The sequence below is a fragment of the Nipponia nippon genome, unplaced genomic scaffold (genome assembly GCF_047370975.1).
Source record: "Nipponia nippon isolate SJK-2023a ecotype South Korea unplaced genomic scaffold, ASM4737097v1 scaffold_14, whole genome shotgun sequence".
NCBI classification, from domain to species: Eukaryota; Metazoa; Chordata; class Aves; order Pelecaniformes; family Threskiornithidae; genus Nipponia; species Nipponia nippon.
This window is the reverse complement of record NW_028262330.1, coordinates 2,784,141-2,809,937: the sequence shown is the minus strand read 5'-3', so window position 1 is coordinate 2,809,937 and position 25,797 is coordinate 2,784,141. Positions and strand designations below refer to the sequence as shown.

Sequence of the window (25,797 nt, the reverse complement as noted above, 5' to 3'; positions counted from 1 at the left end):
ACCTTAAAGCTAGTTGGGTGGTTGGAAGCCTAACTTCCAGCCTGAATTTATTCAGGACAAGCTCATATCCCTTTGTTCTTATGCCAGCGCTGTCTTTTAAGTAGCTTCTGTAGCTCTTTGTCCCTGGTGTTTACTCACCCAATGTATTTACAGAGGACAAATCACATCTCCTCTCAGCCTTGATTTTGCAAAGCCAAACAAACCAAGCTCTTCCAGCCCCACCTCGCAGACAGGCTCTCTGCTTCCCAACTGCAACCCTTCTGCACACCTGCCCTGGCCTGAATTAATTGTACCTGATTAGACAAACTTCTGGAGGAGGCTTTGCTGGTGCCTTGCACAAAGGCATCAGTGCTGCCCCCTCCCTCCCTGCTGGAAATCCCGCAGGATCCATCAGTGCCGTGTTAGCTTTGCCACGGCTGCAGCACGCTGCATCTTGCTGTGATCAGCCAAAGCCACTCTCCTCCCTCCCGGCCATCGGCAGGTGAGGAGAACCCAGGGTGGAGAAGACTTTCTCTTTCCAGCCCCCAAATACACAACTCCGCACTTGATGCAGTGACACTTAATCCCATTTCTCTTGACAGGCTCTAAGGAGGATGATGATGATCAAACCATATCTAAGACGAAAATAAGCTCAACGTATTCCTCCACATTTAGCTGACACCCAACCCACGGGACAGTCCCAGAATACGAACCTTGGACAGACACGTGTGGATGCTAGGAGTTTGTTCTCATCCTCTGAGCGGAGAGGAAGGCAGGGTGTCCGCGAAAGTCCCCCTGGCCCCGGTGACAAAACCAGCCCCTTCCGCAGTGTGCGGGACTCACCGCATTGCGTGAGCTTTAGCTGCAGTAAGGAGAGGGGCAACGATTTCCCTGGACTTTAATAGTTCTCAGGTGTCACTCGCTGTTTGAAAATAAGATTTTTGTATGGTTTGCAGGATTCAGGTAAAAAGCCCATGTCAAACATAAAGCTTTTCTTTCATCCATTATTAAAACAGAGGCTACCAGCAAAATTCAGAGCAGCATAAGGTTATTTGCACCAAGACAAATCATTTTCTGATTAATGACAGCCCTAGACTCACTTCCAGAGCTGCATGTGCTTGTAATCAGCAAAGGGCATATTGTAAAATGCATTTTGATTTAATATATTAAAGAACAATTATAATACCACATTAAAAAAAGAAAACAAACCAACAAAAATAAACCCACAGCCCACTAGCTTGAGCAAACACTTTAACACCAAGACCAAGAGCAGGTAGGTGCTCTCGTACCCCTGCTGCCGAACACTGCTACCAGCGCCGGCGTTACCACACCGCAAGCTCAGCCCCAGACCTAGACCAGAAGATCCACACATTGCTCTGAGAACCAACAGCTCAAGAGCCTTGAGAGAACCCAGGACTGGGGGAAGAAAACGGGGGTAAAAATCAGTCCCTAAAGAGCAAGTCCAGCAAGAACCCCACCACGTCCCAGCTCAAAGGTCACGTCCCAAGGCAAGGGGATGCATGGGAGGAATCAATCCACGTCCCTGGAAAGGGAAGATACCCAGGGAGAGCGAATGTCAGGATGTCACCAACTGGCGAGGTGACAGGTGCATTTACCAGCATATATAACATTTACACCTTGAAAATCTGCAGCGTAAAAAGCCCCCGATGAAGCTTCAACTCAAATGTCATTTCTGTTCAAATGGAAAAGCGCAATGCCTGTCAGTGCCTCTGCCACTGACCCGGCTGCCCAGCCAAGCTAAAGGCTCAGAAAAATACTCAGCATTAAATAGGGTGGATTCATAGCAAATGCTGACACTCACCAGAGTGATCAGCAACGCCCGATGGCTGGAGTTATTCAGAAGGAAAGCGGAAACATTTAGGACTTTCTAAGAATAAAAGTGGAGCATCTGCAAAGCCAGACGTACAACGGGCTGGTGGTGGGATGCAGAGAGAGAGCTGATGCAAACCTTTGGCAAACGCTCCTCTGAGAAGGAAGACTCCCAGGACTCACCAGACAGACACAAGGGATGGCTCAGGATGGACCGAGCAGCAGAAATTCATTCCTGTTCTGCCTGGAGATAGCCAGACTCAGAGCAAGCTGGGGTTTCTTTCATATAAACCCAAAGTCTGGGGAAGGATCTCGTGAGCACAACGTCCGGCAGCAGCCCTGCCTGTGGAAAAGGGCTCGCAGAAGTGATGCTCAGCAGCATCACAGGAGGGGTTGAAGGGGCTCTTCTCACCCAGCGAGCCTCTAACAGAGCACAGAAATACCGGCAAAGCCCTCCCCACCTGGCATCGCCTCTCCAACCCACCCTGCTCTCAGCCCTGGCTCCGCTCCCATCCCCGGGATCGCTCCTGCTCAGGAAGTAGAAGATGGTGTGAAGAGCCATCAGAGCCATGGATTTTGTGCTGAGGGTGCTTTCTGATGAGAATTTGAGCTCTCCCCTTTCACAGATGGGTGCTGGGGATGCTGTAGAGCCAGGGGACATGACCAAGGTCACATAAGGAACCCACAGCAGAGCAGCAACGCCTGCAGGCAGGGCAGCATCCCCGGGAGCTGCCCACCCCTCTGCCCGCAGAGGCACAGAGCCGCCGCTCACTGCTGGCAAAAGATAGGCTCAGATTTATTCAGCATTAAAAGGTTTCCAAAACTGAGTATATAGGCACCCTTTATCTACAAAGTGCAGTAATCAGTGGATGATATTAAGCCATCCGTGTTGGAAAAGACAAGGGGAAATTATTTAGGCAGTGTTGTATCTTCAGAAAGCTGGAATGAAATTTCCTCCTGGCCCTCGCTGGCTTTGCTGTGCTCCGCTTTTGCTCAGGAGCTGCTTTTTAAGCCTCATGAGTCTCACCGCATTCGTGGGTGTCACTTAATTTTAAAAATACTCATTTTAATCAAGCTGAACGGAATAAAAAGGATAGCACTGGAGGGAGTGTGAACCCTGCAGCCTGCTGGATCCGGCCGCACCGTGTGTCCCAGCCAGGACACTTGACTAATGAAGCTCTGGAAGCAGCAGCAAGTTCAGCTGAAGAACTGAGAGAAGCTAAAGAATTCTCTTTAAAAAAGTCCTAAAACTTCATAAAACAAGGCTTTTCACAGGTGGGTTTGAGTCAGCTCAGCTGCGAGGGAGGCTGCTGAGGGGTTCCTTTGACCCAGCAGGTTTCTGTGAGCCAGGGACACAGCTTGCTCAGGATGATCTGCTTTGAAGGCTGCAAAGGCTGCGGTAAGGCGGCACGGAGCAGAGAGCGTCCGCAGCCGGGGGCTTCACCAGCCCTGGGGCTCAGCTGCTCTTCATCCTCCCAAAAGTCACTGAAAGCAACAAATTGCAAAGCTTGACCCCAGATTTTGAACCCCTGGAGGTTTGTAATCGTGAGTATTGGCTTGGTGTGGTTCTGCTACTTCTGCTCGGAGCAAAGAGCACCTAATTTGGGATGAGCCAGGACACAGCAGGGCCCTGGGAGCAGGCTCCCGGCTCCCAGGACACTCGCACCCACCCCTGAAAGCACCGGAGAGGGGCAGGCTCCTGGGAGAGGGTTTGGTGGAGCTTTTGCTGCAGCTCAAAAGGGCTGTGGCTGTGATTGCACATTGGGTCATTGCGTGTGCAAATCGGCCACTTACACGGGCAATTACCCCATAGGCAGCGCAGAGGGCACCGCGCATCCACGTCTCCAAGGTGCTGTTCCTCGGTGCTAGAGGGATCAATACAGGCAGGCAGAGGGGATGAAAAAGCAACGTTCATCCCTGCCTCTCTATTATTTTATTATTTATTAAGGGATGAAGGGACTAATACATGGGGAAATAAAAGCCTTTGCCTGCAGTTGCAGTGGGAGGCTGCAGCAGGGACCCCCGTGGGCAGCCCCACACCAGTGCTTTCTTCCTCGCATCTGAACTGGGGAGTTGGAACAGCCCCTTGATCAGCCTCGTACGGCCAAAGTGCCCTTCAGCAGAGCCCTGCCTGCTTCTGAAGCGAACCGGTGCTGCGAGGTGAAGGCCACGCGCTGCAAGCTTCGCCCAACGCAGCCCCAGGATCCCTGCTCCCTGCGGAGACCGCTCTGGCAGCATCGCCCTTATCCCAATTTCTGAGCTAAAAAGCTTTTCGGAAACCATCCAGTTTTAGATGGAGCAGGGATGGAGTGGGGAACTGCGGCATCCCTTTCTCTCCCAGGCACCTATGAACACAGCAAGGCTTCCTGCAGCACATTTCATCCCTGAAATTCAGCACGCAAAACCAGGAGGGAGCAAGACATCCTTAAGGGTTGTTTATGAAGGCTTCACCGGAGCTAAGTCTTTAATACAGCCTTCAACAGAGGGAGAAATAATGATAACAAACCTTAGAAGAAGTGTTCAGGAAGCGAAGAGAAAAAGAAACGGTGTCTGTGTTTCTAAAGAAAGCAGCCTGCCAACCACCTCCAGCCCCGGCTCGTCTCAAATTGTAAGCAAAATATTCCAGAAGTGTTTAAGTTTCCTACAAAGTCTTCTAAGAGGCTCGGTACTGTTACGATAAGCAAAGCGCAAACAGGACTCCGCAGACTTGGCCAAACAACTGACTAAGCCCGGAGTAACAACAGACCCGCACAGCTCAAACCAGGGCTGATGCAGAGCCCTGCTCGGAGGGGGGCAGAAACACAGGCGTGGACCCAGAGCCCCGCTCGACCCCGTGTCTAGAGAGGGCGGAGAGGAACCCTGTGAGCTCTTACAGCACCAAATTATCCCCTGATTTAAAGCATCTCTCCTGGGAAAACAATTAACCATTGGGGTTGTTTATTTTTTTCTATTTTTTTTTTTTTATGAGGGTGGTTTAAAGCACAATTCAATCCACTGGGATGCAGAGGTTCAGGGAAGTCCTTATCCGACCAAAGTCCAAAGAAGCTGGTGGGACTGCAATAACGCAGATGGGGATGGGTCCAGCGGAGGAGCAAGCAGAGCTCAGTCTGTGGCCACCCTCTCCCCACAGACTGACCGGAGAAGAGCTCCCTGCGCCCTGCCCGGAGGAGGGGGAGGCAGAGCGGGTGCTGGTCCCGAAGCAGCCAGGGAGATGGCAAGCCAGGGCACATCTCCATCCCACAGCTCCAGTTCACCAGCCAGAGCCTCAGCCAGCACTAAACGACTGCATATTTTTGGATGCAAACAAGCATTCATCCTCGATACATCTGCATCTTACGCTGGGAGAGGTCGAAATCGTATTGAATCGTCTTTAGAGGGCGAGAGCCAGCTTGCAACACCTGTTAACCTTCAAGTGTTCTCTTAAAAGCGAATGCCCCAAATCCTCTCCTTTAAAATAACACAACATAATTATGTCATTCATCACTTCTTTTTTTCTCCTTTTCCCCATGCAACTCCATAACCTACAGCCAAAGCCATGTTTCACTAAGCTGAGTTTTGATAATACAGCGCTATTCTCATCTCCAGCAAGTTTTACTGTAATTACAGAGATGTGTTGCAGACATTACACACTCTACAATTAGCACTAATTGCATTACATTGTCACAAAGAAGTCATTTACTCTCCATGAGCTCATGAGATTGGTCTGGACAGTTTAACAGAGCTGAGAAGTACTTAATGGCATGCCACGAAAGCGGCCGGCAGCGCGGCGGGAGCGAGCCCAGCACCCGAGCAGCTCTCCCAGCCCTCTGCAAGCGGCAGATTTGGGGCAAACACACACAAAAGGGTTTCTTTATGATTTAAACCCGTCGCAGGGCCAGAAACTTCTCAAGGAATGGGGAGGATGAAATGCCACAGGGTTTGGGGGTTTTTTTGGAAGCCCCTCCTAGATGGGTGGTGGTTGGGAAGGCTTTCTATGGGAGGCCTGCCCGTGGGCGCGTACAGCCCCAGCACGCAGCATGTCCCACGTGCCCCCCGCACGACGCGCCTTCCCCACCCGACGCCCCGCAGACACGGTTTGCTGCTTCTCCTCTCCCCCTGCCCTCGCTTTCTGCAGCCCACGGGCAGGGAAGCGGCAGGGAAAGCAGGAGAGCAGGAGCCCACTGCTGCCTCCTCCCCTCCACCTCTTGCACAAAAAGGGGAGGAAAAAAGCGGGAAGGCAGAAGCAGAGCTGCTTTGTTGCGGCCACCAGGGCCACATGGAAACACCAGCTTGTGGGTCTCTTCCCCTATCATTTCACTGGGGAACCCGGCTGAAGCCCTTATGTGAGACCTACATAAAAATGTGACGCACTTTATCGGCTATCTAGCAAATACAGCAGGGATTTGGGGATCGCCCCAGCGCACGCTCTCCTCCAGGGCCACAGCTCGGCTCTGGCCTCTTTCCCCACATCACGCACCCGCTCGGGCACAAGATGCCTCCACGCTGAGCTCGGCTCGTCCCTTGCTCCCATGCTCCGCTGTTAGCACCGCGGTCTGGATGCTCGTTGAGGTAATTTGCCCACGTGGGAACCACACTCAGGCGCTGCTGGAGGAATTTCCCTCTGTCTGGCTGGGATTTGACCCTGGAGTGCTTTTTCCTCTAATCCTTACTGTGCTTTTTACCTAAATCTTTAATCTAGTAATGGGCTCTGGTCCCTTCGTTTTTCCTCTGCTATGGCAGCAGCCCGTTCCTGCAGCCCCTCTGGCTTTCCCCGGCACTCGGTGCTGCCGGGGATGGCTGAGGGACCCTCCAGGACGGCAGCGATGCTCCGAGTGGGATGCAGCACTCCTGGCTGGATGGGCGAGGGCTGGAGGAGGGTGCAAGGGTGCGAAAGGGAGCAGAGAAAGCGGGCGCTGGGGGAGGAGAGGCTCTGCTTTGTATTTAAAGGCAGTTCGATCCTTTGTCAGCTGAATTGGTTTTGATGGGGCCCAGATGGGAACAGTTCACGCACACGAAGGAAAGACCCATCATTTAGCGAGAGGCAAAGCCGACCTGGCAGGAGCCACGGGAGCGGTCAAGCTGCGAGGCTGCAAAACCTCTGCAGCAAATAAATGCGTCCGTGCACTGGGGATGCGGGAAGGAGGCTGCGCCCGAGGGGAGGTCGGTGCCGCTATCCACACTTTGCCCGGGAAGGAGGCGGCTCTCACACGCCCAAACGCCCGTCCAGGTGCAGTAGGTGGGCAGGAGATTGGACGCTTGCTTAAGGAAAACGCAGCTGTATTTTGGCATAGGTATTAGGGTGGTCTCTGCTGATATCCCTCTAGACTGAGGTCCCATCACAGCGGGGTCTCCATAGAAGCACATCAAGGGTAACTACTCAACGTAGTAGTTACTCCAAAGATTTTGCAAGCTCAACAGGCAAGGCCAGGACCGGGCTGAAGGGGAGTGCAGCAGCAGCCTGGGGCAGCAGAGCTGGAAGCAGCCCAGCACCCACCACCATGCCTCCCTAAGCCCCCCCAGGTGGGATGCCTGGCCTTGCTTGCGTCTGGTTCTTCATCACACTTAATTCTAGTATAAGAAATAGCAAAGAAGAAGAAATAAAGAATACACAGGGTGGCTTTAGCAGGTTCCAGCCCTTGACTGTGCTGCTGATGTTTACAACCCTACCAGAGCTGGTTGGACCCGGGGTCCCACCTCATCCAACGTCCCATCGCTGCAGCCCCTAATGTTGCTCAGGCACTTCAGGAGGAAACTTTGAGCCCTCTCCTAACCCGAGGAGCCAGACGCTGGTGCAGCTGGAAAGCACGAGGTTGTGGCCTCCTGCAGAAGGTGGGTTTATGGGGACAGTTACAGCTCTTGGCCTTTCTGCCCTCCATCTCTGCCTCCAGTCTGGGTCTTGAGCCTCGCTTCATCTTTTGGCCTCTACAGCACCCTGTGGCAATGAGTTTCCCAGGCCAAGGATGCGCTGGGGCACCTAGCAACTCCTTACTGGTTTTACTGGGCCACTGTTTTGGTTCTTCCAGCTGCCTGGCAGAGGTGTGTGCCATGACCCCATGGGGCCTGCGATGGACCGTAAGCAAAACCCACTATGGTGTTGCCCCTTCTTGGGGCACACCAGACCCATGCCAGGTAAACAGCCCTGCTCCTTTCCAGGAAAATCCAGTAAATTTGATCTCTAGCTCTATCAAAAGAGGAAAAAAACACCGTTTTCCCAAAGGTCTTTGGGCTCTTGGAGCAGGGAGGGGAGGCGAGGGCCAGCGAGCGATTTGTGTGTCAAAGAAACTCAGCTCGCTGGCCGGGGGCCAGGGACTTTTCATGTGGATTTCCAGCCTCCGCCAGGAGACTCTCGGGTGCTGGAAGAGTCTTTAATTCAAACCAGGTGCCTCTGAAAGGAAAACACTCAAAAAGCGAACTTGGTTGCTTTCCCTCAAAAAAAAAAAAAAAAAGGTAGTATAATAATGAGGGCAATCACGCACATTTCAGTGAACTGTCCTTCCTGGCACGCTGCTCCGTGCTCCCAACCGTCTGCTCCGCCACCACCTCGCCTGATGGAAACTGAAACCACTGGTGGGGCTGGAGGGATAAGAGCCGAGCCCAGCGTCCGGCGAGGAGCCTCAGGGCACGGGCTGGCCAAAATCCACCGCAAACAGCTTTTGTCACCCTACCCTGCTCTCTCCATGAGCTGAGCATCAGCTCTCCCGCGAGCGATGGAGAGGACCAGAGGGACTGCTGCGGTCCAGGCGGTGATTCCCACTGCAGAGCCAGGACAGACAACACCGATGGCACCAATGCCCAGCAAGTCCCCAGCCTTCACCGCTGCAAAGCAGCTGCTCCCCCAAATCCAATGCTTTCCAAGCGATGCCATGAATGACAACAGAGAGGCATGGGAAGAGGGGGACCCGCCACGCCAGCCTTACCCCGCAATGACGATGAAGAAGTCCAGGCGGTTCCACGTGTCTCCCAAATAGCATTTCTTCCCAAAAATCCCCAGTGCGATCATCTTGACGATCATTTCCACGGCAAAAAAGGCAAAGATAAAATCGTCAAAGCTCTGCAAAAGAAAGGAAGGGAGGAGGGATGCTCCTGCATCACTGCACATTCGCACCGGCGGAGGGAATTAGAGACCTGAGTCCAACAAGGTCTCCTCTTGCACCACCGAGGGCTAAAATCCCTGGGCAGAGGCAGTACTGGGAGCAGCCCCGTGTCCGCCCCCCACCCAGCCTGGCCAACAGCACCCACAGCACTGGGATAAAGAGAGGAGTATATTTTGGGCTCTGTTTTCACTATAAACTCAATGGTTAACCCTCCCCAAGCACTTCAAGCAAGGCTTGGCTATGCTGGGGCTGGCACAGCCTGGCAGGGGCTTTGCCTGCTAACACCATGCGTTTGCATCCCAGCACCAAAATCAGCATTTTTTACGTGCTGGCGGGACAGCCAGCGCAAGCAGGACCCGGCCATCCCAGGGAACCTCTGCCACGGCTGGAGCCAGCTCTGCCACAGCTCGGTCCTTCCCGTTCCCCATCGATCCGGGGCCACCGTTCAGCTAAAAGCAGCAGCCGAGCTGTACCTGGAGGATCCTGCAGCGCGGCGAGTCGCAGGCGATGTCCTCGCAGGGGTGGAACATGCCCAGCGTCACGCAGTTGAGCAGGATCACCAGCATGCTCACCCTCTCGAACCACCTGCACGCCACCCCGTCAAGGAAGCAACGGACCCAGGCGAGCATCCGCGAGTGGCCACGGCTGAATCAGGAAGGTTATTCTGGGCTTTAAAGCAAGGCACGTGCCACCTTCTCTAGGTCAGATTTCTGGTTTTGCATGGAGAGCCTGCCTGCTGTTTAGATACCTGCACAGCAAACCCATGATGCGTTCTCCCCACGCTGACATCAGTGTCTACAGCTAATGCAAAAACCACTATAAAATGAAAGTTGCATGGCAAGAGTGCTGAGTGCTCATGTGATGGATTAAAAAATTAAATTAAAGAATATCAACTTTTACGAAAAAAAAAAAAAACCAAACACCATTAATTTCTTCTCCTGATATTTTACAGAAAAGCACTTTGAGAACATTACAATTTTCTATTAACCATGTCATGGCTTATCCCAGGGGCGTTTCCCTGACGTCACTGCTTGAACTTTTCATTCCCAGTCCAAATTAAGACTGTCAAAACCATTAACCAACTGCCTAAAAGCCTTAAAATTGCAAGGGCCAGCAGAGTCCATCCCCTACCCCGACTGCTGCCTCTTGGAGTGATTTTAAAAGAGCTGAGCTGCCAGGACAGACTTTGGATGCTGTTACTTTTGGGGAAGAATAAAGTGTGCTGCTGCAGCAAATCCTCATAGGGATGGTTCAAACCTGGTACCCAATTTCTGCATCCTTCCAGGGGGCATTCCAGCCAGCTCCCGACTGCCCGGGGCACACAGAGGTGAAATCCAGAAGCCGGCGCAACGCGGTGCCAGGGACGTCTTCCAGCCTAGCACGGAAAACACCCCATCGGCTGCCACGACCCACAGGCAGTCAGGGCCACGCTCCTGCCTGGGCGCAGGCAGCAGCTTCCAGGCTCTAGGAAAATAAGCGTGGCCCTTGTCAGACAAGAGCTTTCGCTGCAACGCGGTAGCGGGTGGTGTTTGGGAGCCCGTGCTGTAGCGTTATCTGGCTGGGGAAGAAGAAGGTGAGGATGAATCAGCAGGTGCCTCCCCGCCGGGCGCGCGGGGCTGGAGCTGGCAGCTCCCGCCACCCATCCTGGGTGAATTCCTGGGAAATCACATGGGGCTGAGTCACCCCTTGGTCACCGGCAATCTGGATCTTTTAATCGGAAGAAATGTTTACAAGATATCGGGATAAACATTCCAACTGTCAGGCTGGGGCTATGGGCTGGAATATTTAGCCCAAATATAGTCCTGCGGGGGCAGGCGGGGAGGGTGGGCTGGAGGAGGGGGCAGGCGGCTGCCGGCAGCAGCTGTGGGGGATCCGCGGGCGTTCCCCAGCTTGGGGGGCTGGAAAGCATCCCTCTGCAGAGCCAGCTGCATCCACGGCTCTGCCAGCGAGGAACTACAAAGCCCTTGAGAACATAAAGAATTAAAAAAAGAATGAGCATGTGTCTGAAAGGGCTGTGCGAGATATTCAGCAGGGAAGCAAGGAGGCTCGGGAGCAGCCTGGTCAGGTGAAAACCTGTGGAGACAGACAGATGCTTCCCCAGACAGGCAGCACCTTGTGCAAAATCTTTCGTGGCAGTGGAGAAGACCCCATGCTGGGCCTGGCTCCTCTCCACGGGCTCCATCTCAGCTGGGCACAGGACCTGGATGATGCTTTTGCCATGGCAGGCAGCTGCTTGGATGCTGGCTGGGGACCACGAGCTCCCCTGCGAGCAGAGATGGGCACACAACCATGATGTGCATCTGCTTGGAGCCACTTCCCATCTCACCTCCTCCCTCTCCCAGACCTGGAGCAGCCCAAACGCCCACCCAGGGCAGCTGAGCAGATCCAAGCTCACCGCAGCCCCGTGTCCAGCACAAAGGGCTGAGTGGTGGCTGAAATGGGAGGACCAGCACGGGATGGCACCGAGGGCACCCTCCCCAACCTCTGCCAGCACGCCACAGATGGCAAAGCCGTGGGTGCCCCTCAATGCTTGTTAGCGTGCCGGCACTGGCACCAGTGACTGACTGCAAGTGGAGGGCAGCCAGGAGAGCGCAGCCCCCCGAGACGCCACAACCGGCTGCACCTGGGGCACGAGATGCAGCCGGGAGGGAGATGTGGGGACCAGCGCCAGGGCTGCACCCACCAAAGGGTCCCCCCACGGTCCAGGCAGGGACCCACCTACCCAAACGCCCTGCTGCCCTGAGCCCCAGCACCCCCCATCTTGGTGCAGGTGCTGGCACAGGCACAGCCCCCCGCTGCCCTCCCCAGCGAGGCGATGGCGAATGTCCCCCCGTCCCGTCCCCCCAGCCCAGGGCTGGTCCCTGCCCTCCCACCCCGACGCCCTTGCTGGAACAAACATCCCGCAGGCAGAAAAACAGGCTGGGGAAGGGGGGGACCCAGGGAGCGGGAGGGGATTTTATTTGCTGATGGCAGGTTTTTTTCCCCAGCTTTAACTGCAGACCCACTTATCAGCATATCGCTCCCTCAAGCAAATGCATTTCAGTCCAATATAACACTTCACCCTGATTAAATATTCCCAGGACAGAGACCCCGGCGGTGCTGAGGGCGGTATGTTAATGTGCAGCTGATAGATCAGAAGGTTGGGAGGTTTATTTTATATTTTTTGCTTTTTTTTTTTTTCCAGCTGAATGAAACTTCAAGCTCTTTCTTCTGCTAATGGGATTTTCAGAGGCACACAAAGTGCTGATGGCTACGGCTTTGTACCGACCCTCCTTTGAGCCGAGAGGCTGACAAAGGGAAACTCTTCAATTAGCAAAAGCAGAAGGTGCTTTATTGAATGCCGCTCGCTGCTGCTGCGCGGGCGGCGAAGGGGCAAAGGGGCTTTGGGAAGCACCAGAGACGATGCTGGTCCTCGGCCAGCAGCTAAGGCGAGGAGGAAGAGGAGGCAAACGCGCAGGGCGAGGGGCAGCGGTGGCACTGCCACCACCTCTCGCCCCGGTGCTGAGCCCACAGCCCACACTGTATGAGATGAATACTCACCGGGATGGAGCTGGCCCTGGGGGTCCTGCCCCCTCCTCGCCCCGAGCAGGAGAAAGAGTCACCGCTTTTCAGGGTCACCTGCTCGCCCCGGCTTATTCTCAAAAATCCACATTTTTACCATCAACTTGGCCAAGACAGCCAGCCAAAGCGTTCACGGATTCTTTTAATTAGAAAAATATATTTCTGCCACACAGAAATATCCGGTAAGACTTTTGTTATAACCTGACTCTTAAAATTCATAAAATAAAAGCACCAAAAAAAAAAAAAAGGAAAATATCCAGAAGTCAGTCACTTGTTACGAACAGGAGCCTTTGCACAGAGCGAGAGCCCTCAGCCCCCCTCCCACCGTGAGCGATCCCCGTGCTACCTGCCCATGCTCGGCAGAGCCTGACCTTTTGTAATTAAGAGGCAAGAGCCCCAGATTCAATTAGCCAGCACTACCCAGCTTAATATAATCAAAAGAGAAAGATATTGCATTATGCTTGCTATGATTTGGTTGCAGAAGTTTGGCTCAAATTCACCAGCAAGTGAATTAAATGGGAAGCTGTTGCTCGAGGGCAGCGGCAACCAAGAGGATGGCGGGTGCGATGCTCGGTCCGTCAGCAGCCCGGGCTCTCTCCGCCGAGCCGGAACACTCACACCGCTCTCGGCGTGCTCTTTGGCTTGGGGATGAGGAAAGCGGGCATCGCTGTGACGCAGCATCGCCCGTCCCAGAGATGGTGGTCCCTTCCCCGGGGCGCCGGGCACCGCTGCCGACAGCTGAGCCGGGTAGGGAGGGCAGCGTTCGGTGATGCTTTACAGGGACACACGCTCCTCTGGGGGATTAATATTTATTTCCGCCCTTGCTGCCCTGCTGCTTCCACTGTTCCCCCTCTCCTCCTTCCCTGCATCCCTCTCTCTCCTCTCCAGCTCCTTCCCTGACCCCCTCCTCCAGCTCTCCCTAAGCAGTGCCAGTACTCCAGCAAAGCACCGGCTCCAAGGACACATGCTGCCGTCCTGCCATCGCCGAGAGATGGGGTGGGACCCCCTGAAAGCACAGCCAGCGCAATGGGGAGCAGGGCTCTGCGGGCAAGGTGGCGACCAATGCCCGAGCAGCCCTGCAGCACCGGGGGCTGCAAGCTTGTATCCTGCAATAAAACCCAACTGTACAAATGCATCGAACTGCCTGGGTCCGGCCAGGTGACACCTGGGCTCCGCTCCGCTGCCTGTTTTCTAGGGCAAGGAGAGGTTGTTCAGACTCATGGGCCATGGCCACGGCCACGATCAGGTCCCCCATCACCACCTGCAGTCATTTCTCTTGTGCCAGGCAAAGCCTTCGCTCGCCAGGACGGCGCCTGGTATTTGACAAATGTGCCAAAAGCGCTGGCGAGGCCTGGAAATTTTTGTGCAAATGTGATGTGAAAATTGGGTTGAAATGACAGCCTTCCCCTGCAGTGTCACCAAGTCCCACCAGCTTAGGCGTGACACTGGGATAAGCTGCAGACGTTAATGAGAGCGGAGTTTTAGGCTTCATTCATATCATCAATTCCAGAAATAGCCCCTTTGACAGGAGCATAATGGGACCTCCAGGGTCTGGCCTTTGGGGGGGTGGGAGGAGGCAGGCACTAAAATCCTAAAACATTAATTCAGGCCGTTTGCAAGGGAAGTTAAAAGTCCTCAGAATTAATCTGCCTCATGGATGGAAATAATAACCCCTTCCCAGCTTCACCTCCGACTGCACCAGGCCGACAAGAAAAGGCTCTTAATGTCATGCCCAGCTGAAAGGTTATAGAATTCCCATCACAATCCTGGACATTTGATTTGATTTTTTTTCCCCTACCATATTCCTTTGAAAACCAAACCAGCACCCATCTTCTGCTGTTAGCATTTGCAGGAAGCATTTGCATCCCCTTGGATGCTGCATGCCAGAGGTGCTCTCAGAGCATCTTTACCTGCTGAATCCACTTGCCCGGCTTGCAGCTGAGCGCTGGCAGGGATCTGCCCTGGTGTGATCCCGACGCGGTCTCTACCCCACGGGTTTGCCCTCCCAGATGTTTTTCCAGGCTTTTTCCTCCCTTCCCTCCAGGGAATGCAAGAATGGGATGAAGCAGGGAAGATGCAGCAGGTTTACAGCCCGTGCCGCAGCATCACAGCACCGCACCGGCAGCGAAACTGCTTTTTCCTGGTGGGGTGGATAACGCACCGCGGGCACGGCAGCGAACGCGCGCCTCCTGCCCCGCGGCCCGCAGGGATTCAGGCCAGGCGAGTCCCATCGCCAGGGCGTTCCTGGAAAGCAGAGCCAAGCAGCGCTCCTCCGGTGGGGCTGTGGCAAAGGGGGTTAAAAATTCAAACACTGCTCAGAGAGCATTTCCATGATGTGCCCAACGCCGGCCCCATCCCGGGTCACCACATCTGGCAGCCTGAGGACACGCTGCCGACAGCCGGCACGACCCCAGCACATCGCCGGCCACAGGCTCCGAGCCGGGAAAAAGCCAGGTGGGGAGCATCCCTGCCTCGTCACTGCTCTGCAGCTCCTCGAAACCGCTTCCCTCACAGCGCAGGCAGACCCAGCAGGTTATTTTAATTCATGCAGCTTCACAATTAAACCTGAGAAACCAAAACAGGACGATTATTCATGCCAGTGTTTTTGGAAATTTCCCCTCTAATTTATTTTCTCTTCCTGTTCAAGGGGATGCACCGGCAGCTCCTTCCCTCTGCCATGAAACGGCCGCACGGCGCTCCTGTCCCGGCGGGACCGTGGGGCCACGGCCACACGACAGTCCCCAAACACCCCGTAACACACAACGGCGACTGTAAAGCCCAAAAGCAGAGAAAAAAAGGGATTTGGGGGAGTAATCATCTTAATCATCTTTTTCTCCCAAAGATTTAAAAACGGCACTGTCGGCTGCAGGCAGGAGATGCTCTCCTCTGCCTCGGAAACGCAGCCGCCTCTCAAGGGAGATGTAGGATTTGCTCAGCAGCGTGGAGGAACCCTGCTCAGCCGCTCAGGTGATGAAACAAAGAATGATGCTGTATTTAGAGGGGATGAAGCTTGATTAAAAAAAGGTGCTTTGTCAAAAAAAAAAAAAATCTTGTCGAGATTCTTACTTGCTTTAGTGTTTCGGAATTGTTTCCCTGTTACCTTTTAGATTTGTACTTTAAGTTTTTTTCCAGCAACCAAAAGGGTTTAAAATCTTATTGCTTAAAGAGGGGGAAAAAAAAAAGGAAGATAAAAAAATCCTGCAAGCTGAGTGTCTTGCATAATCTTCAAACTTCAGGAGCTGGAGCTTTCAAGAAAAGCCCTACATATCGCTTGCAATTAACTCCTGAGCTGGGAGGGCTCGGCTGCTGGCAGCCCGGCCTTGGGACCAGCATCTGGGAGGATGGATGCTTTAAAAAAATAAGATAAAATAAAATAAAATGTCAAGCAAGAGCACTTTAGGCTGAATTTATTCTGGCTTCACATCCCAGTCCTTCCTTCCTCCTCACGCCTGTCTCAGCATCACAGAGCAGAGACCAAAAAACCAGCTCAAAAATGGCCTCGTGCAAAGGGCAGGGGCCAGGGCAGCGCACGGCCCCCAGCCCCTGGGCAAGCAGGACGGGCGGGGTGGAAGCCCCGCGGGGCCAGAGCAGCACCAGCCATTTCACCAACTGATGCCAAAGGCCGGGAGCCCGACCCTCGCTGCCCCGCACTGAAAGAGCAGAGAAGCTGCGGAGCCTTGCTCGCCCAGACGGAGCTCCAGCTCCTCCCGACCTCCCTCTCCCTCCACTCCTGTCACTGGTTTAGCACCTTCTGCTGACATTTGGATGGCTAAGGGATGGGCTCTCCGCCCACTCGCCCCACCGCAGCGGGGCTGCGGAGGTGGGAGCGTGCCCCAGCACGCACACGCCTCTCCCCGTCCTCCTCCCCGCTCCCAGCTCAGCCTCCGCGCCAGCCATCGCCTCCCATGACGGAGCCCCGGGGATGCGCTCCCTCCCAGCAGCTCACGCGTGGCATTAATGAAGATGTTGTTGTGAGCAGTAAAATCCTCCCTAATGGACTCCTCCTCTGCAGGAGGGACCCGAGGTTACCAGTTAAAATACACTAAATATGCCAAAGCTGTTGCTGGTGCTCAATAATGCGTTTAAGACCTTTTCTCCCACCACGCCTTATGAAGTGCATACTGGATAGACACTTAACCTCCAAATATATATATTTTTAAACTGACTCACTGTAAACTGTCCCTTAATAGCACCTGCCCTTAAAGCTCAGCGGAGCAGAAGAGCGGCGGTGCTGGCTGCTCACCGGGACGAACCCACAGCCCCCCGCAGTGCCACCCCCTCGCGATGGAAGGTCCCAGCCGTGGTCCGGGACGGAGGAAAACCCACAGAAACGCAGGGAAACGCTGCAACACGGCCAGATGCATCTTCCCTTCATGCTCAGGCAGAAAGACACCTTGTGCAGAGTTGCCAGAGACTCCTCTCTTGCACTAAGTGACTCGGGATATTTGGGATACTATTAAGTTTCTCCCACCCCTGATTCGGCTTGCTGCATTACTCAAGACAAAAACCGTTATGCAAGGCTTCCTAAACAAGTTGCAGTGAAATCTTTGTAACATCCTACACCGACACATAGTTGGGATATGTCACATATTTGTCTTATTTTGTTCCTTCTTTGTCCTTTTTTTAGTATCCTTCTACTTTTTCCCCCTTGGAAGTACGCTGGTTCCCATGGAAACAGTGATGTTATGGGTATGGACAGAGCTTCAGTGACGTCCACAAGTTGAGTATAAAAGCGGATTTATGTAACAGTTGGTGAAATGAAGGAATTGAAGAGATGGCTCTGCATGGCCACACGTGTGGCACCGGTGCTGCCGTGCCAGGGATGCTGCACCGGCAGGCGGGTTCACGCCGAAGCAGGAAAGAATGAGAGGGCAAGGCAGAGGGGAGGAGATCCCAAACACATGGGAAGGTGGAGCGGCATAAAACTTGCCCTAAACGTACATGTATATATTAAAAAATATTTTTTTAAATATTTTTTTTTCTATTTATATATTCCCATGGAGAGCATCTCTTGCCCTTCACTGCTGAAGCAGAGGGCAGATGAGGGGCCAGCGTACCGACCCCAGGCACAGAAAACCTCCTCCCTGCCCTTGCCTGGGAGCTGCAGGAGGGCAGCTGGGTCCGTGCTGCTGCCCCAGCCCCAGAAGCCGGCCAGGACAGAGGCCACGGAGCTGCGAGCCCACACCGGCGCTGGCAGACAGTGCCTGCCTCCACGGCCAGGGAAGGAGATCCCCTCCGAGCCAGACCTCCCTGAACGGGGAAGGGGAACATCTCTGGGAGGCTCCTGCAGGCTTCAAAGCCTGCAAAACGGTCGCATTTCCTCTTTTTTCGTGAGCCTGTGATTTAAATCCCTTCCTAGGGCAGTGCACAGATGGAGGGGATGTCTCTCCTCCTCCTCCTCCTCCATCGGTCCCCAAGGAAGAAGCCTGAACAGCTTCCAAAATGAGACACTGCCATGCCCAGAGACACACCACCTCGAAATCCCCCTCTCCCCACAGAGGCTTTGCTGGCAAGCACCGTGCCGCGCAGAGCCAAAAACCCCCAAAAAATCAATGTGTTAATAAAGCCAGGGAAGCGACAGGCTGATTATAGCCCTGCTCCATCCCAGGGACGCGCTGGTGAGAACAAGCCTGTGCTAATTGTCCTGGCAGCTCCTCCGCTTCCCCTACCATCCCCGACATGCTCCGGGAAGCCTCGACAGGCTCTCTGCTCCCACCTCTCCAGGGTTAACCCCCCTTGGCCAGGAAAACTGGCAGCACATCCCTGTGGAGCCGAAATATTCCCTGTGAGCATCAGCACCATGCCCGGTGCCGGTGATGCGGGCTCTCTGCCTCCCTCCACACCCCTCTCCCTTGGGGACCACTCTCTGTCCCCCCCAGCCACATCCCGCCGGGGGACGGCTTGCAGCCCCTCTCGGCCCCCCGAGCCCCAGCATGAGCTCGAACCCAATCCCAGCCTATTAAAAATACAGGAGGCGAGGGCATGAAAGATTCATCGGGGCAGGGGATGTCAGCAGCTGCAGCGGGGAGCGCAGGAGACGGGACAGCTCTGCAGGGTCACCAGCAGCTGCTGATTAATTCAGCGCTTCCCTAATCACCCAAACAAGTGGGTGGCAGGATGGCACTGAGACACGGTAACCAAGCGAGGACCACAAAACCCGGCGAACCCGGAGAGAGGCGGCAATTACAGCCCGTCCTCGCGTTTGCCGCAGCGATCCCAGCTGCAGCTGGAGCTCGGGCAGAGGAGAGGGAATTCCCTCTGCTGACTGAGGGCCAGGGGAAACCTCAGAGGGAAGAGCTGTTAGCGAGGAGCTGGGACGCAAGAGATGCAAGAGCAAGCTCTACAAATGAGCTCCATCTCCATCCGAGACACAGGACCGGTTTCTACCCCCGCCCCTCCCACAGCCTGTTCCCCTCCATCCACAGACACCCGGGCAAGGGATGCTCACGGGCAGGATTTGGGAGACGGGGAAATCGGGGCACAGGGCAGGAGGGATGCACCGGAGCGAACCCTCCCGCAGCGGCGGAGCATCCCACCCTGCGGCACGGCACAGCCCTCGCCCAGCAGACCCCGCGGCTGCCAGACCCACAAAGTCATTACCAACATCTCCAGAAAGGTGAGCGGGCATGGGGGCATTTCAAAACACCCGTCCACCTGCTCTCTTCCACCAAGCAGGGAAACGTGTCCACCACACCGAGGTAAACACCTTCCAAGGCCTTTGGAGAAGCTCAAATTCTGGATTTTGCCCATTTACACTCTATAAATGGGCAGCTTGGGGCTCAGCAGAGGGAAAGGGGAGAGACGGGGCAGACACAGCGTGATTCCTGGCTGCACCGGCTCCAGGATGAGCTGAAAGCACCCGGCTCCCAGCCACATCTGCCACAGCTGGGCCCTTCTCGTTCCCAGCCCAGTATTTTAATCGCAGAAGGGTACGAGCTCAAAGACCCTGAGGAAACCTGGCCAAGCCTCACAAAAAGCTCAGAGGACAAACCCAAGGACAAACCCAGCATCATTTTAACCCTATGGACTGAAACAGGGCAGAAGGGCTGGAGGAACCAGTATCGCTGCTTCTGAAGGCTGCAAACAGCTTAACACCAGTTAAAGCAGAGTTGGGGGACAACAGACCCCGTGTCCCCACACCTTCTCCCTTCCCCTCCTCTGGCACCAGTGTCCTGCCCTGACGTGGGGACAGCGGCCAGGGGGGCTCCCAGGAGCTTCTCAGGGCAATGCCCGAGTTGCTGTGATAGAGAGGGTAACCAAGGCGATGGCCTCCTCTGGGGCAAACCCTTCTCCGGGCACCAGCAGGAGCCGTGCCCGACCACCGCAGAACCGAACCCTTTCCACTTAACGGTTTGCATTAGCCAACGCTGGGTATAACTTTCCATGCAAAGCTTTGCTGAAGAAATACAGCTTTGGGGCAACTCAAACTACCCACCAGTTTTTCTCTATATTTTCTTACCTGGCTTCAAGTTAGGAACAAAAAAAATATTAAAGAAATTACGTTTACAAAGTCTGAATATGATGATGATTTTCCAACTGGCCTGCTTCAGTGTTTCACTTAGAAACGGAACCAACATTTCCTTTCTAAAAAAACATCAATGTAAAATACAATATTTTGTTGCAGATTAAGTACTCAATTAGACAGGACCCATCTTACACGCTTCGGATTTTGAAGTCTATGATTAAAAAAAAATAAGAAAAATAGTGTTTTTCAGTGTAAGCAACGCAGAGCTTTCACAATGGGGATGAGTGTTAAGAAGGTCATTTTGCAGGTGGGGAAATGGAGGTCAAGGCCACCCCGGCCCCCAGCCCGCTGCCTTTTTCCCTGTACGGAAGAGGTGGCTCCTGCCCGCGGCACGCAGGGAGGGAGCAGCCAGTTCACGACTGCATTGGGAGCTGCTGGAGCCACGAGCTGCGCCCGTGCTGGTGCACCTGACTCATTTCTTGAAACGTCTACAGCTGATGTTCGTCTGCGTGAACTGAAACATCTTGACGTCCACGTCAAAATACGGCAGTGACTAAATGTGACTAAAAGCCGTCACGGGCGCAGGGTTTATGTGGAGTGACTGGGTGCAGCAAGCTGCTCACCCCAGGGCTGAGCCATCACGGGGAGAGCGGGCTGGAGCAGGCTGGGCGGCTCGGGCAAGGCTTGCTCCCCAGTGCCTGCCCATGCGCTTGATCTAATTGCCCCCTGCATGCAAAGCCATGGCTGGGAACTCATGACTTAGCAACTCACTGGTGGAGGAGGAGGAGGGAGGTGGCAGAAGGAGGAAGAGGCAGGAAGATAAGGTCCGGACGGTGCTCAGCATGCCCTGCTGCGGAGCTGAGCTCTGCCATGGCACTTGCATGGACACGGTAGGAGATGCCACCCCAAAATGGTCCCAGCCTCATGCATCCGCACAGCTGCAGCCCAGCCCAAAACAGGGCAAGACCAGCTTAAAAGCAGGACCAACCCCAATCGCTCCAGCCCAAACCCTGGGCTGAGCTCAGACACGACGTCCTACCCGTGCCACATCCCACTGCCTGCTGCTACTGCCCAAAAAAACCAAAGGTAGACCTGGAGGGAAGATGTACAACCCCAAGAAGCAGACAGGGACTTCACAGCAGAGTTTGCGTGATGGAAGTTAGATGAAATATCTCAAGTCCTAGGAAAGACCACAAAAGAAAGCCTTTTCTGTAAAGGTTAAGGTTGCATCCTACGGAATCTGCTGGCAGGGATGGCACAGCCCCCTGGTTTCCCCTCGCCAGGCGAGTACAAGAGGAGGTGACGGTGAAGACGGCGGTGCCACTGCAGGAGATGCTGGGGAACCTGCATCCCACACTGCCACCCGCTCGGCCAGAGGAGGGCCCAGAGCTGGCCAGGTCTGCGCCCGCGTTCCCCCACCCCTGCAATGCTCCCCGGGCCCCCCGGGCCCCCGGGTTGCTGCTGGAGGTAGCCCAGGTTTGTGTTCTGCACGATCCTGGCATTCCCAGGGGAAACCAGCCAGCACGTCAGTCCGGTCTCCCCTCCAGGAGAAGAAAACCAAAGAACAGGGGGAGGCACAACTGGCAGCTGCCCACCTTCCCAACAGGCAGGGCTCAGGCAGCTCTCCTGAGCTTCCCGGGGGTTTGAGGCATCGCACCGTTTTGGTGCTTTCAGCTTCAGTGACAGCGTGTTGATGTCTCCTCACAGAGACGGGAAGGGAGAGCAGACCGGGAAGTGCGCGGGGCCGCCTGCCTGGCGGTGGCAGGGACGGGGACGGGATGGGACATGGCGTCGCTGCACGGGGTGGTCATTGGCCGGGGATGCTCACCCAGCTCCAGCTGGGTGATCCCCAGATCTTTCTGGGGATGCCAAAGTGCAGCTAACCCAGCCAAGGGGCTTTTCCTCCCAAGGATCAGCAAAGCTTGCTGGGGTGCAGGGTGCAGCAGTACACAAGAGTGCAGGAGAGCACCCATGGGGCTGAGGGGTGCAGAAGACCCACGGGGGAACCACCCCAATGCTGACACCCCACAGTGCCGCCGGCGGGGATCCAGCCAGCACCCACCACCCAGCATGACTCAAGTGTGAGTCTATAAAACACAAAACACCCCATTTAATTAGCATCAGCCTTCAACAGCAGCTGACAAAAGCCAGGAAGCTCAGAGAGCGGACGGCACGTCATCCGTGATGCCTCGGAGAGACTCCGGCGCGGCAGCAAGGGCCTGACTCTGGCATCTGCGGCTCCCCCTGCACCGGCAGCACCGACAGCGTGATGCCACCGGAGACAAACCTCAACGAAGGGAGAGCAGGGACCGAGCTGCCGCCGTCTTCTAGTGCCTGTCACCGGTGTCACAACCTGGCATTTAACATGGATATATTCCATTCATTCATTCCGGCAGAATAAGTTCCAGAGGGTGCTGGGCCCCTGCTGCCCTGGGAGCTGCTCGGTGTCAGCGAGAAACCGGGTAGAGACACCCTGGCAGCCGCAGAGGCTCGATATTCCCCATCCCTTCCAAATCTCAGGCCATTTGCTGAGATGGCTGGGAACGAGGTCGGTTTGAGCCCATTTTGGTGGAAATTGTCACTTTGGGAGTCTGTGTCCTGCTGCGAGCCTTGCCGAGGGACCGGGCACTTTCGGCACAGATGACCTGACCCTCGCCATCAGCGACCGCCAGGCTGGGATGGAGGGAGGAAACGCTCCGGCACACAGTCCCCGGTAAGCAGCGCCCCGTCCGTTCCTCTCCAAAACCTTTATTAAACCAAATCCGGCCCCGGCAGCAAGGCAAGCCCTGCTCCCAGGGCTGGATCCGGCCCTGCACACCTCTGTGTCCTGGCACAGCCCCAGGCTGCTCTGGAAAAGCCCCAGCCAGGGCATTTGGCCACTTCAGGAGCCTTAAACCAAACGATTTCTAATGCTTCTGATTTCTCCAAAAACTTCATGAAAAATGCACCAAACCCCCCAGGTTCCCCATCTCCCGCACATCACCCAAGCCTTGCTCGCTTTGGCTTGGGAAAAGCAAAAAGGACAAGCTTTGACAACCCAAAATACCCTTGGATTTGCTTGGTCCCAGCCCACTCAATCACCTCCTTGCTGGAAATCCGTGGGGATATGGGGAAAACCCCCAAATCCTTGCAGAAAAGTTGCCAGCAGCATGAGCGATGGCAGGCTGGGGAGAAGGCCAGCAGAAGCCCCGCGGCAGCCCTAACCCCAGCACCGCTTGCTGCAGAGCTCTTGGTGTGGATGCACCAACCCACAGCCAATTTAAAAGTCACAAAGAGCCCTGATATTCAGCCACCCCCCATCCCAGCGTATAATGGTGGGTTCGAGTTGCAAAATTCACCCCCAAGGCTTACCAGGCAGGAGAGAGGACACACTACAAAGCTAGCCCTTTGGTCTGGCACACCAGAAACACGATGGCCATTCCTAAGATCCAGCTCTGGACTCAAATCTCAGCTATTTTTAAATTTTTTTTTTTTTTTTTTGCCCCCCTCTCTGGATGTGACTCATCCTTAGGCAGCACCTCCAGCCAGCGGCGCTGCTCCTGATGAGCTGCTATTGATTTACCCCATGCACGGACAAGCTTATTGGGGAATAAGGGCACCTTGTTCCTGTTCCAGGATCCACGTGTCTCCGCACATGGAGTTAATTAAGAAAGAGCTCCGCGTGTAGACAAGCCCTCATCAAGCCCCAGCACCTAACGAAGGCACACAGCCCACCGCAGCCGGGCCCCGGCACCTTCCACGTCCTCCACCCTAGGGCCTGGGTGATGCTCAGCGGGTGCGACCGGAGCGGTGGGGTTGGGGTGCCGGCCCTGGGGAAGCACCCGCACCCCTGCACCGCTCCCCCAGCCCGGACACAAACACGGGCCCCCCCAAAGCCTTTCAAAGGGCAGCTCCTCCCAGTCAGCACCGCGCTCCGGCAGGAGGCTGTAATGGGAGCAAAGCGCGCTTTAAAAATTAATGTGGAACAAAAGAATTTCCACAAAATAAAAATTGCAGTTTCTTTTCCATTAATAACATATTACAAGCCTCGCTAAAGAGGCTGCAGGCTCCAGCTCTTGCCCTTCGCTGTCCTGTCTCCCTCTCCATCACAGCCTCATCGCCCCCTCCTGCTCCCCCTGCACTTTTCACTTCTGTTATCTGCAGCGAAAGCTCTCCGAAAGCTCAAACTTCCCCATCTCAGCCCATCACTGGTAACTCTCTGATCCCGTGTGATTTCATCATCTGCCCTCTAATACAAAATGGATGTTCTAATTCTAACAAATAAAGTGAAAAGCAAGAAAGAAGCCGAAAATAAAGCCATCAGGCACGGGACTGATCTGTGTTTGTCTTCTGCCTAATTCCATTATTGCTTTGAAACGAGCTCTAGATATTACTGCTCCCTCATTAACAGCTGCTCTGGTTTCCCTCCGAACCACAGAGACTGGGCCCTAATGAATCCTGCAGCCAAAAGAAGGGGTTTTTTAACCACAACAGCAGCAACACGGACAGAAACTCGGATTAGAGCATCTCATGCTGCTAATATTTATCTTTTCTCCAAGCCTGCAAGGAGACAAGATATTTTGGCCAAGAAGAAGAGGCGCAGAAGTGCATGCATGCATGGAGCGGAGCAGGACACGGATGCTTTCAGGCACTCACAATCCATTTACACCTCATAAAATTCTCATTGCTTTTGCCTGGAACAAGTGCAGTGACCGCACTCAACCCTTATTAAAAATGCCAGAATATTCTGCAGCGGCCGGCTGGGGTGTTGCTGCCCCAGCACGGCACGGGCGGCGTGGGTCCCGCATGCTACGGGAGCACTTGATGCTCAGGAGGGAAGCGCTTGCTTACAACCAGGGGGATCAAATGCCTTGTTTTATGGTGTAGGTGATTTGGGGGTGATTTTGGTCTCCTCTGCAACACTGCAAGGTGCAACCAGATCGAGCCCCTCAGGGCTCTGTCCTTCCTCGTGTCCCCATACAGGGCAGCGCTCTCAGATGTCCCCATTCTTCTTACTGAGTGCTGAGCTAAAGAAAAACAGCCCTGGGGCCTCTCAGGGAATATTTTCACGCAGGACAGCCCAGGGAAACCTCCCCAGCACCGAGCCCCTTCCCTCTGCCCAGTGCTACGGCCAGAAACAGTGCCCGGGTGCTGCCCACAGCACAGAGCCTGGGGCACTGCTGCAGGCAGGGGCCTGCCAGGTTTCCCTGCCTGCATCTCTGCCAGCCAAAGAAGGGACAGGGAAGGGCTCAGCACTTCATTTCCCCACGTGCAGCCCATGCTGAGGGGCTGGGGGCTCCCATCGCCCCCCACAGCCGTTTCCAGCCCTGTGCCTGCTCCGACACTCCTGCCTTTGGCTGCGAACAGTTGCTCCGACCGCGCTCAAATGCTCCGGGGACGGCAAGCACTGCCAGCAAATACATTAGCGAGAGCAAAGCAGCTGGGGGGAAGGAGATCGGCTTTGTGCATCTTGCCAGGCTGCTTTTCTTCTGCCTTCGCTCTCGGCAACTGTAAATAAGGAAGACTGAGCCGGATTAGAGGTTACTGTCCCGATCGAGGGTACTTCTGCGCGTCCCAATTCATTTTCCCCTGATCTGGCTTTTCCCATCCCATCTGTGCTGCGGCCACGATTCCTGCCACCCTGAGGGCCAGCAGGCCAGGAGGTGCATTTTGGACATCCTGGGGAGGTGACATCTCTCAATGACAAGAGGGCAAAAGCGGGAGGGTTTCCCACGAGAGCAGCCACCTGCAAGGGGAACGGCTCCCCACCGAGCACCGGGAGGGCCAGCAGCCCGGCCGCTCGCCTCCCCCGGGACGGCTCCTGCTTCCTGGCAATGCCCACGGTCCTGTGGCATGAAGAATTGTGTCATGGACTGGCCGAAACCGGGAGAGCAAAAAACCAGGCACAGG

The 25,797-nt window shown here is 54.9% G+C and overlaps 1 protein-coding gene across 14 annotated transcripts in view; it reads right to left on the bottom strand.

The window, feature by feature from the left end:
- The window catches only part of CACNA1G (calcium voltage-gated channel subunit alpha1 G), a 152,626-nt gene that overhangs the window by 95,355 nt on the left and 31,474 nt on the right, over positions 1–25,797 (bottom strand). For all 14 annotated transcript variants that reach the window (XM_087750479.1, XM_087750491.1, XM_087750477.1 and 11 more), the window contains exons 2-3: positions 9,356–9,467; positions 8,706–8,839 (exon numbers count right to left, since the gene is read on the bottom strand). In XM_087750479.1, coding sequence (XP_087606605.1) covers positions 8,706–8,839; positions 9,356–9,467 — 246 coding nt within the window. The remainder of the gene's footprint in view (positions 1–8,705; positions 8,840–9,355; positions 9,468–25,797) is intronic.